We start from the raw sequence: 12,245 nt of genomic DNA, 5'->3' as shown, positions 1-12,245 counted from the left end.
GTCTCCCGTCAGGTGGGGCTCACGCCGATTCAGAAAAGGATGTTAATTCTAGACCAAGATGAAAATGAATCAGATATGGTACTCCCATCATTTCAGCATGCTTTCTGTGAAAACACCACTGCAGATTTCAGGGTGTGAAGTTTTTGAGAATGAAATCTAAGTCAAAATCAAAGCCTTGCACATGACATTTAAGGTCACAATGAAGTGAAGGTGTCTTTTTCAGGGCACAACATTTCAGCTGTGTAGCCTTCTCACACCTGAATAAGGCTCCACAGCCGAAACACTGTGACTCTTTTCTTTTCCTTTCAGTATGGAATAAACCTGTACTTGTTCCTTTGCGGCCTACGCGTGCTGATGCAGCTGCCTAATGGAACTTTTTTTAGGGCTGTGCTATTTCCATGTGCTCTTGTCCTCTCCAGCCTTGGTTATTGTAAAGGTGCTCTCTGTGTTCAGTGCCAAAATGTTCTCCACAAGCTGCCAAATGTTCAGAACTCATGCTTTGCTCCTATGTAATAGTACTATGTGCGGGCATATACTGTATTGGCTGTTTTAGTTTTTTATTTTGTGCTGGCTCGCTGGGAATTTTGGGAGACTTTGCTTTTTGATCTGCTTGCACTTCAGTTATGGAACATTAAGCCCAACCCATATTAGATCCTTCAAGTCACCCAGTAATTTCACATCTTGTCACTTGTATAAACTGCCTTTTAATGAGCTTTGATTTTGTGCAACAATATGTATCTCCATTGCTTTTGACTTTGTCTTCTGAAGCACAAGAAATAGGCTTTTCGTTTCACAGACTTGCAGAGAGCGACGAATGACGTTAATGGTGAGGCCGACGACCGGAGGATCTGGCGACTTGTCTCTTCACGAACGATTGGCACACTTTTGTGGCGGAATCATAAGTAAGCATTAAAAGTATGGGTTAGTGCTAGATTAATTTATGAATCAGAATCTAGGTTTAAGATCTGGGATTAAACAATAGGAAAAAAAAACAGAGACTACAAAAAATCCAACCATTTACAAAAGGTTGCTTATTCCTGGTAAAGGTCTCAGACCCAGAGCCCATACTTAACAGAATGGAATAAATATACCCCGGTAATCAAGAGCCGAATTGTTTCCTGGCCTGGGCGTGTTGGATCGCCAGCAGTGGAGCCCAGGCTGCTTTAGTGATAGGTCAAGGTTTTGTATATAAGGCACCCGGTCGTCAGTGAATGTAGCGCACAAAACGTACCACGATTACGATAAGCGTCTTCATGGCGGGCGCACAGAAATCTGGCCGATGGGGGGAGAGAAGGCAGTTTTGTGAAGAGGTATTGCTGACCTGCATAAATAGGAGATGTTTTGCAAGGCGTTTCTGGCACGGCATAGTTTTCGCGTGAAAACCCATCGTATCGCATTGTGATAATTTGATACTGTATTCGGGAAAGTTTCATTTTTATGTTAAAAATCACACCCTTAAGGCAGAAGTTGGGTTATATATCCACTTCAATAATTATTTCCTGTTCCATCTTTATTGTGAGAAAAGCGATCTTTTCAATTGCATACCGGTGGAATTAAGTGCGGCTGAAAAAAACAGAAATCCAGCTAAGCCCAAAGGATAGTTTCTCACTGCCATCTAGTGGACGCGACGTGAAATGACCACTCTGGAGGCGAATGCGGGTAGTACGGACTGTTGCCGTACATAAGGAATCTGGAGCTGCAGCACACTTAAAAAGGATCTGGGAGTTTATGTCCTGTAGATTCTTATATTGTATATAGCAACAAACCCTGATAAACTAATGTTTTATAGAAGACATGGAAGAAAACATTTTTAATTATTTTATTGCAAATGACGTATTCCATACATGTTCGTGCATTTCCAGGAGCATTAGAAAAACAGTCACAGTACACAGGCTACTCCATCCAAAACAGCTCTCAGACTTTCCTTTTAGGAGGAATATTGTTGTGGTGCTATGTTTGCCTCTAAGGCCAAGTGCACATACTGACTGAATGTTACAAAGGTTGTTAAGATCAGAAAAGCAGCACTGTTGGGCTGGGCTACAGTGAATCTTCTGTGGAAATGCTGAGGCACACTACCACTGTCATGTAGGAACGAACCTGTTGAGCAATCGGACATCATCCTTCCTTCTCTCAACAAGGCAGACGACAGACGTGTCATATGTTCTTTATGTAGCACATTTATGCATCCAAATTCTAACTGGTTCTTCCAGTTCAGGATTGCAGGGGAGCCAGAGTCTTTCCCGACAAGTAACGGGCACAAGGCACGATACACCCTGTATGGGATGCCAGTCCATCACAGGGCACACACAGTCACAAACACAGACACACACACCACGGACAATTAAGATAAGATCACTTTATTAGCCACATATAATTTTTCGTATACCCCAGCTTGCTCTCCATGAGACACACAGGTGGGGAGAGAGAAGCTGGGGGTCAGAGCGCAGGGTCAGCCATTTATATGGCGCCCCTGGAGCAGTTGGGGTGAAGGGCCTTGCTCAGGGGCCCAGCAGAGTAGGATTCCTCTGCCGGCCACGGGATTTGAACCAGCAACCTTCCAGCCACAGGCGCAGATCCCTAGCCACAGTGCCACTGCACCGCCCAGAAGAATAATCCCAGAAACTAGTTACCCTACTGGTACGTCTTTGTACTGCAGGAGGAAAGCTGTGCAGCCAGTGAAAACCCATGTGAACACAGGGAAAACAGACAAACTCTATCCAGACAGCAACCCAGGAATTGAACCCAGGGTCCCAGTGCTGTGAGTGCTAATCTCACCAAGCAGAAAGAGCTTTTCATCCTTCCATTAAATTACAAACAGGCAATCAGCTACCTTAATTGCATGGAAATCTTATCTTTATTAGACTGAACAATTAATTCCACACTGGAAGGCTAATTGGAAAGCTACATGTAATGTACTGCGCAGAACAGAGGGCAAAGAAAGAACGGAGAGGACAAAGACAATGAAAATAAAGCAATGGTCACTTTTACGTGGGTAATTCTACCTTTCACTGACGTGACCTCCGGCCAGTATGTAGAGCAACCAAAATGATGAAAAACCTTATAAAATCTGTCATTTTAAACCCATCAACACCGCTTAATAAGCCGTAGCTGTTCCAATTAAAAGACAATCAAAGGCATTTAAGAAACTGCAAGCTGAGTTAATGAAGTGAATCACAGACTGCTCCTCCATCTTACTGCAGGTGAATGTTCTTTGTCTGTGGATAAAATCAAAAACGTCAAGTGCATTATAATGTGCATACAGATAATCCTGAAAGCAAGGGAAGAAAATGGATGTTTTGCTAAGATGGGACTGTATGAAATTTAGCTCCGGAAGTTGAAGATGTGGTGTTCCTTAGATATTATTATAGTGAGTCTTTTCCTTTCAGATTCCATCCCCCGTTACCTCTGAGAAAAACATGTTCAAATTAAAGTGTGAAGACTGCAGACATATACGATTTGAATCTACAGATGTATATACATATTTACAGTACATAGACCGTCATTCTATAGATACAGTCTATAGAAAGACTCTCTAAAGCCATCCGTAGAGCAGCCACCATAAACTTGAAATAACCTACTTATTTTTCCTTCTTTTTCCAGCTTCTTTAAATGATGCACAAGGTTCACCTCAGCAGCTTTGTGTAGAACCTCTGGAGTCTCCTAATAAGTCACAGACATAAGAAATATTAAAAAGTCTGCTCACTACAGTTCATTTGATATTTGGATAACTTCCATCATTTGTTAAAAAGGATTATTATTCTTCAATATTTAGATAGCCCCTTTATCCCAGTTGACGTACAAGGTTGAAACGAAACACAAGACAAATACAGATCCTCCTTCGGTAGCTCACTATGCACAAGTGAAAATCTTCAGGAGACAGTGGTGGAATACCTCCATATTCTGTCAAGAATCTTACTGCAATGCAGTTAACAGCAGCATTCAACTGTTTTTTCAAATGTTAACATACAGTATTGCAGTTTCACCTTCTAGTCGGATTTTACCTTTCATGACATCAATCTGAAAAAATATACAATCTGCAAATTCCTTAGTAGATTAAAATAGGATAATGCAGCTATTGAGTGGCTGTTTCCTTGTAAAAATGGAAATCCAATGAATACCTTATAAACTTCTTTGACAAGGTCCATTGAGGAGAAGGACTTTCCAGCATTCTCTTGCAGAACTCGGAGAATCTGTTGCTCACGCAGGTTCCTGTGAGCGATGTATTCACGGATTTTGCTCCCTGCGTTATGCACTACCGGCCCATGGCCTGAGGGGAGAGGAACATAACTGAGGAAAAATGACACTGTGGGTGAATCTCCTTCATTAGGTGCCCCTATGTTTAAAAAAATCCTTATACGCCAAAACAACACAACGAATTATATGTTATATAATCAAGATGTGAATAGGGCAGAAAGGGAAATTAGGAACTTGCTATGAAGGGTATTTCTGCATTTAACTGAATGTGGAATTTCAAATTCTTTGTGAACATCACAATTTCTTTTTGAGTAAGGAAAACAAATCAATGTTATACAGTACATGGGCTGGTCAGACCTGCTTACATTACGAGGTGGTGTGTAAATCTTACTGTCAGCCGTAATTCTGAATCATTTCATTTTGGAATACCTAGTTACGTAAAGTCTCATTTGGCTTTCATTAGTGAAGAAAACTCCGACATGTTCTTTTATGCCATATTCAGATATAGAAGAAAACCTGAAGGAGATCTGAAGCTGGAAGCAAAGTCAAGGCATGAAAAGGAAGACAAAGAACACCTTTCCTCACTAACAGAATAAGTTCTAAAAGGCAATGCTAAAAAATGTGCAAGTACAGTAAAAAACAAATATTATTTGACTGTTGAACACCTCCCTCCAGAACCCTCTAAATAATATTTCTTATTTGTTTCTTCTATGTGGTGCTGTGTACAGAAAGGCTTAATGTATGAAAGGAGGAGATGGCAGACCTGGATAGATCAAATCGGCTTTAGAGCTCAGTAAGACCTCCAGCGATTTCATGTAATCATAGAGATCTTCAAACACTGCCGTCCCTTCCCCCAGAATGCAGTCTCCAGAAAAAACAGCTTTCTCCTCCTCAAGAATGAGAGCCATATGATCATCTGTGTGCCCGGGAGTGAAGAGGACCCTGTGGACGAAAGCCATCTCACTGAGCAATCAGCGTCATTTTGAAGCTAGCAGGTTAAAGCACAAAAACACACAGGGATCAGCGATTTCCCACCCTACGGATATACTACAGCATGCACGGGCATGAGCGTATTTAAATGTAGCTTAGGATTGTTAAGAGTGGAAAGACACATCCACGTTTTCCATATTTAGATTGCATTCCATTTCTATTTTATTCTGTCAAGTACAGAATACAAAGGTAACTAAACGTTTTCCCATTTGAAATGAATGTGCTTGGTCTACATTTACTTTACATCATGAGTACTTTCATTAACTTATTTTCTATAAGCTGGCACTTTAGGCATGCAGGAAATATCAATACCAGCAAGGGTTCGGGTGTGAGACAACCCAACAGAGGGGACTGAGAACCTCTTTATTTTTCAGGAAACCACTGAAACTAGTTCCTGGCAAGGGTAGCAGCCTGAAGTAGAGGTTATGCCATCACAGGGCAACAGAGAAACAGCTCAGAATCGTCGGCCAAACCAAGGCAGGATATCTTTGGGAGGCGCGAGGAAACTGGAGTCCCTGGAGAAAAGTCTCATGAAAACATGCAGACTCCACACAGAAGGGGTGCAGGACCAGAATTTAACACAGGATCCAAGAGCTGTGCAGCAGTGCTAATCTCTACACCATTAAACTGTCAGGTCTGACAACACCTGGCCTAAAACGTGCAGCAGAGGTCAGACTTGATACTGAATTTTCATTCTATTTTTTGCGATTTTTAGTGGTTTGTTCACCTGAGAGTGGCGCCTTCAGTTTCTAACACATCCCCATCCTTTAAGTACATGTATGTCTTCCCTTCCAGAGTAGCTTCTTCAACATGAGGATTACGAGGGAGTTTTGTGATGCGCAAATCAGAATCTGTACAATCAGAAAAACAGAACAAAGAAACAATGACAACATCTACAGTCTACTTGTAATCTTGTGTGAAACGTGTGTTCACAATCTATTAAAAATATCAATTTTTCGTCTCCATTAAATGCAAGTACCTCACATTGGTTTAAAAGGATTCGACTTGAATTTTGCTGCTGAAAGCTAAAATATTCTCATCCATCTGAAATAACAGAGCATGTGAAACAAAGCCATTAATCATTTTTCCAGAGTGTGCAGAAAAGTGCCGTATCAGTGTAAGAATTATTATTAATTAAGGTAAAAGCCAATGCAAGTTAGGAAATGAAAGAAAAATTGTTAATATTCACGCTACCTTTTGTGATGTCTTTGCATATATCTGCAATGCCACCACTGTGGTCAATGTGCCAGTGTGTGACTGTTATCTCCTGGATAGCAGTGTTGAACTGAGTCAGCGCTTGCTTCAGGCAGCTTATGTATTCTGGAACTGAGGGCTCTCCAGTGTCTATCAGGATTCGTCTGAAAAGGAGAATGAACTGTTTGAGCAGAAATGTTTCATATTCCTTCATACTAATTTGTTCGCAGTGTCTGAATACTTTAACAAGCTTTTTACCCTTACAGTATGTCAAACGCATAAATAACCCTTTAGAAACAACGAGGAACAGCATTGACAATTTCTAGATAACCGCTACAGTACTTTTTACAGTACACATAATCCACCAATACTGCGAATTTCTTCAAAAATCAGCACTCAGTAATTCCCACTTTTGTACTATTGCTGAAGTGCTTTTCACAGTCTCAAATAGACATCATCAGCAGCAATCTCATAATAAAAAAACATCAACTGGAATTTCTGATGCAGATCCTGGGAACTTGGTAAAACTCCAGGAGCTGAAAATGAAATTTATAAATGATTTAATATTCAAGTGAAGTGGCCCTTCCTGCTCACTAGTCACTGTAATGACTAATGTAATGTGTTGCAGGAGACAATAAGTACAGGTTGTGCTGCAGACATTTCACTGCAGAAATGTTCCAATGTGATCTGCATGCAGAGTTAACATGTATTTGTAGGCAAAACCATCTCAAAATCGAGATCATTATTTCTTATTTTCTTATTTCATTAAAAGAGATGTATTCACCAGCTTGCTTGTTTATAATGTCATAGGGCCACTTCATGTCACCAGAAGTTTTGTTGCCCCGTTCTGAATTGCTGAACATGGCAGTGCACATCCCTGGAAATTTAGTCTATTTTATTACGTAAATTGGAGGTTTTACAAGTTACTGTGTAAATTTAACTTTTATTGTGATTTGAAATGCACTCAAGAATGCTGATTCTTTCTAACCCTGAAATATAAAAGTAGCATTGCAGTTCCCCTATAATACCCTTCCATGTAGTTTCCACTTGACTGTTTTATGATTTTCAACATCTATATAACTACAGATATAAAACCGAGAGATCAGATGGGCTACACGGTTTTTCTGCTTTACAGCCTCTGCTTATACAGATGCCAACAGTGCTCTGCTATTAGCACAGTAGTATTTTGCAGACTAGGAAGCACTGTTAGGGACATAATTAAAACTTTCACCACCTTATACACAACAAGCTAGAACTGGGGAAAACAGAGGTGGCCCACCCTGATACTGGGGAGCCCCGGGGAGAAGGAAACACAGGTCACTCTTAAATCAGCCACATCTAAAGACATGGAACATGTGGTAAGTTAATGGCACTAATTAATTCAAGAATGAGCAGCTGTTCACCTGAGGAGTTGCCATTAGACTTTCAGTTTAAATTATTTTTAAACTACTTTTTTGAACCCCTGTATTAATGCTCAAAACAAAATACTTTTAGATCTTTAGGAATTTACTATTTAGGATTCAGAAGATCTGCTGCAGTACAACCCCTCCAGGACCAGGATTACCTACAGCGGTGTAAACTATATTAAGATACTGAAGTCGTATAGAGTGCAAACAGAAATTGTCCCCTCACACTCTTTATACTGAAATTTCGCTTGTAGTGCGAACCACAATCTCACCCAAATCACACATTAAACTGAAATCCACAAAAGTTCACAGAAAACAGAAAAAACAAAACAAAACAAACACAAGAACAGCTGCTGAAGCAAGAAAGGCGGAAAACAATTAGAAAGATGGAACGTTACGTTTCAACTATTTTTATTTTAATGTTGCTGTCAGATCATTCATTCACAGTTCACGGCAATAAAGAGCTGTAAGTTAGAAATTTTAGGTCAAGAAAAAAGGTCAAGAAAAGAATACAAGCTTTTTTCATTATTACAACTGCAAGGAAGAGTAAAACATAAAGAATAGTATCTGAGAGATTAAAATGGGAAACAGACCAGAGACAGGCTCTCGGTTTCTGGTGTGTCTGTGCTTTCATTGCAAGTCTCTTAAAGATCTAAACAGGCTCTTAAGTGGCTTAATGGGACCCAACTTAACAATTTTACTCAGCTCCTCTGGAGCTGAGGCTTTGAAAAGGCCTGGAAACCCTACACCACTTGATCAAAATAAACCATTTCAATTGCACCAAGTGTAGAAAAAAATGACAGGAAGAAAATCTTTTTGTAGCAGGTGCAGCAACATTTAATTAAGTGATGCAGGTTAATAAGGTACTGTGAAAGTCACAGGCCTCTAGCTTTTATTGCCACTGCTGGAACTGGTACAGGCTGTACTACCAGGTGGGACTGCACATTGGTGGTGGTAGTGGGATTTATCATTACCTGTAAAGCGCTTTAGTGGAGTGTCCAGAAAAGCACTATATAAGTGTAAGGAATTATTATGAATATTATTCCTTCTGTGATGTTTGCTGCGCACCACTCTGCAGTGCTGTCCTATGGGATTTTTTCCCAACATCTGGTCTTTGAATCTCGGATCAGACACATCATCCCAGTTCATCCCATAAACATTCAATACTTCTGATGACTATCACCTGGCATAACTGTCACATTCTGGCAAAAAAAGTAAAAATGGCCAAAAAAGCTGCTGGTACACAAGTAGCCACCATCATTGTAACCCATCAGGATGGTCTATACAAAAAATTAGGCTAATCACAATTGACACCAAAACCATTTAATCAATATCCCAACCTCACATACAATACTTCAGTCTTCTGAAACTCACGTGCGTGGAGTGATTTGTGTCTTTTGATGTAAAGTAAATGAATTTTACGAAGAAATGAACCACATGCCTCTTGTTGTCAAAAGAAAGCTCTTTTAAAGATATTAACATGGATGGGATCTGTGACATGTACATTTAGTAGCACACACTCAAATCTCCAGATATTAATGGTATTCCACGAAACGTCTGAAAAAAAAAACCAAGGCCTCTTTATAAACCATTAACAAACCTCCTCCAACACTCACTCAAGACAAAGATTCAACCCATTGACTATAAAACTTCTAATGTAGTTCCCACCCATAAAAAGCGACAGAACCCGCCAAATGATAAATTCTAGGGAACAAGTCAGAATTTCGAAAAGGCTAGCCTCGCTTCACTACCTTGCTTGAACTGTTTGAACAAGCAGCAGCTGTAATGAATGTAGAGCATGCGATATGGTATACAGGTACTGTAGCTCTTGAATTCGTGTAAACCAAAAAACGCATAAATAATTCAACGCAAGAATGCGTGTTAATAAAGGAGAAGCGTCCAGGGTCCACTCTCATCCATTAAGGTCGACCTGCTAAATAGAAGCTAACGCGCTAAATAATTGTTCATGTTGACCAGGTTCATGGGAAATGTCAAGGTAAGGCCGTTGTGAGTGGTGGGCGGTGAAAATTGTGAAAACGTATCTAGACCTCGCAGCAGTCTGCGATAATGTTACTCTTATTAAACCGATTAAATGGCCACTATTTTAACTACGTTATTATAAACTTTCTTATTTATGTTTCGTTTTCTATTTAGTAAGGATATCTAGAAGATGGGAGCCGAACGGCTTCACACTGAGACAATGACCGCTCGGCTAATTCGTCCTAATAATATTAGCAATATAAGAACTGGTATTCAAAACTTCAAAAAGATTATTCTGAAAGAAATCCTCAGACCAACTAATTTCCGAAAGCCAAATGAGCTGGATTGGCTCCTCTCGTTCGTAAGCTCTATGTTTAAACTTGCAGTTAATACTTGCACTTTATACCTAGTCTTGCTATAGTTAAGCGTATATATAATATACATGTTATGTTCTAACACAACGGGGCGTCTGCTAGCTTGCCCTTACTGCTCAAGGCTGTTAGTGGAGCTGTTAACAGAACCGGGCGTTAGAAGAAATATTCAGCCCCTCAAAACACCGTCGCACAAACAAGTTGGGTCCCTGTCCAAATTCCAAATTGGCAGGAATAGGGAACAGCTGATTAGTAATCACATGTTTCAATTACTAATAAAAGTTGTTTTTTCAGTTGAAATGCAATTTTTAAAACACGCTCTGCATCTTCTAGGTCAAAAAAGTCACACGATCACCCGACGCTTAGTGCGGAAACGTCCCGAGAGAAACAAAATCATGGAGTGTGGCGGTTGTTGATACATATTTTTCTTTTTTTTTTTTACCAATTCTGTTTCTTCTTTCCTTTTCGGTTAAGGGTAGCAGTGTATACTTTCTCGCACACGCAGAACGCAATGAGAGGACGACACTGAGTTCTTTGACCCCAATGTTACCTTTTTCCTGTGCCCACTAAGTATGTATTTGTTCCCTGGAGTGTCATGGGTCCAGGGTTGCAGCCAAGAATCCGCACTACACGGGAAGACAACTGTTCTATTCGAGGAATAAAAGCCGTCATTTTCTCCTGCTCTCTTTAATTAAAATCCCCGTTGTTAACATCCAAGTGCACCGAACCCACACGCAGCTCTGCTGCTGCACGGCTCTCCCCTAGAAAGCCCACTCTGACGTCACTGGCAGCTTCGGCAAAAAAAACCAACACATGCCTACAGAGACACACTCTTTATTTTTTTTTTCTTGGCCGAGAGAGATTCAAGCGCCTTTAGATATGAGGACTAAGTAGGCGTTTGAAAAAAAAAAAAACACTGAGGAAATAAATTAATCCTTGAGACCTCTGTTGACCACGGCGTCACATCGCGCGATTGGTTCGCTGCAGCTGCGTTCTAGGGCTGGACTAAGTGACGTCATGCAGATGTTTTAAAAGAACGGCGTCTGTTCTGCGCAGATCTGTGCGCGATGAGAGCAGTCGCGTTTTCCTACCCCAAGGCGGTAGTTACTGCTCCAGCTGCCCTGGCTGCTACGGGTCTGGTTCCGGGCGTTTTGTGAACCATCCCGTGAAGCCGAGCAAGACATAATCCTGAGCTAGAAGAACACAGCTGCTTAAGGTTTGGCTCCACGACGTGTTTCTAGGTGCCGGAACCACAGTTATTGGAAAAAAGAAACTGATAAAGGAAACTCTTGACCACTTCATCATCGTGTTGGTAGACAGGTACAAACAGAAAAGCAGAACAGGAGTCCGCAGGCAGCTGTGGGTGACGTCACCAGCAGTGCTTTTGCTTTGCAATGTAATTGCAAGTAAAGTTGCTAAAAGAGGTTATGTTGCCTGCTTATGGCCATTAGAATGGCACATATTGTATATCTAGTATGTACAATATATGTGTGTTTGTAAATTAAGATTATTTCTTGAAATATGTCTGCTAGTACTCTTTAGAAAAAAAACAACATCAATGGACTGAAAACAGTTATACATTTGCACCCTTCTAGATACAGTAGGTGTGAACCTACAGTAGGAAAAGAACACACTGTAAGTTAACAAGAAGGGTTAGAAAAGAGAGGAGAGTTAGAAAAGGCCCATATAGCCCATTAGGAAGTTAGTGGTCAGTTTATCTAAGGATCACATCTAGTAGTCTCTGAAATAAGCCAGGATATCAGCTTTACAAACAGGGCTGGGTACCTTGTTCCACACTCCCACCACCCTTTGTATAAAAAAATGCCTCTTTTTCTTGGTTTTAAATACCCATGTATTTTCCACTTACCATTTTACATTAAAAAAAAACATCGATTTAAAATGCCTTTAGATTTAGCTCGGAAGACTTGAAGTTTGAAGTTGTTCAGACTGAAGAACTCCAGAGAGAGGCTTTTTTATCTTGGTGGTTATAGGTGGACTATAAGCGTTCAAATAAATGATCCACTGTAGATACATTAAAAAGAATAACAAAAAATTAATAGTTACATGGTGAAGACTTCACATCACCAAACAAGTTAAGCAACATAGCAGG

The 12,245-nt window shown here is 40.4% G+C and overlaps 1 protein-coding gene across 1 annotated transcript; it reads right to left on the bottom strand.

Annotated features, from left to right (window-relative positions):
- Positions 1-1,805: 1,805 nt before the first annotated feature.
- Positions 1,806-10,921, bottom strand: lactb2 (lactamase, beta 2). Its single transcript, XM_088918983.1, has 7 exons — positions 10,686-10,921; positions 6,379-6,542; positions 5,912-6,035; positions 4,958-5,136; positions 4,119-4,267; positions 3,579-3,660; positions 1,806-3,215 (listed from the first exon to the last, which is right to left on the bottom strand). The coding sequence occupies exons 1-7, from the start codon at positions 10,805-10,807 to the stop codon at positions 3,172-3,174; spliced, it is 864 nt and encodes a 287-aa protein (XP_088775109.1). The 5' UTR covers positions 10,808-10,921; the 3' UTR covers positions 1,806-3,171.
- Positions 10,922-12,245: the final 1,324 nt, after the last annotated feature.

Source organism: Atractosteus spatula, chromosome 6 (assembly GCF_055471065.1).
Source record: "Atractosteus spatula isolate fAtrSpa1 chromosome 6, fAtrSpa1.hap1, whole genome shotgun sequence".
NCBI classification, from domain to species: Eukaryota; Metazoa; Chordata; class Actinopteri; order Semionotiformes; family Lepisosteidae; genus Atractosteus; species Atractosteus spatula.
Note: the sequence above shows the minus strand (reverse complement) of the source record. Positions and strands in the feature narration are given on the sequence as shown.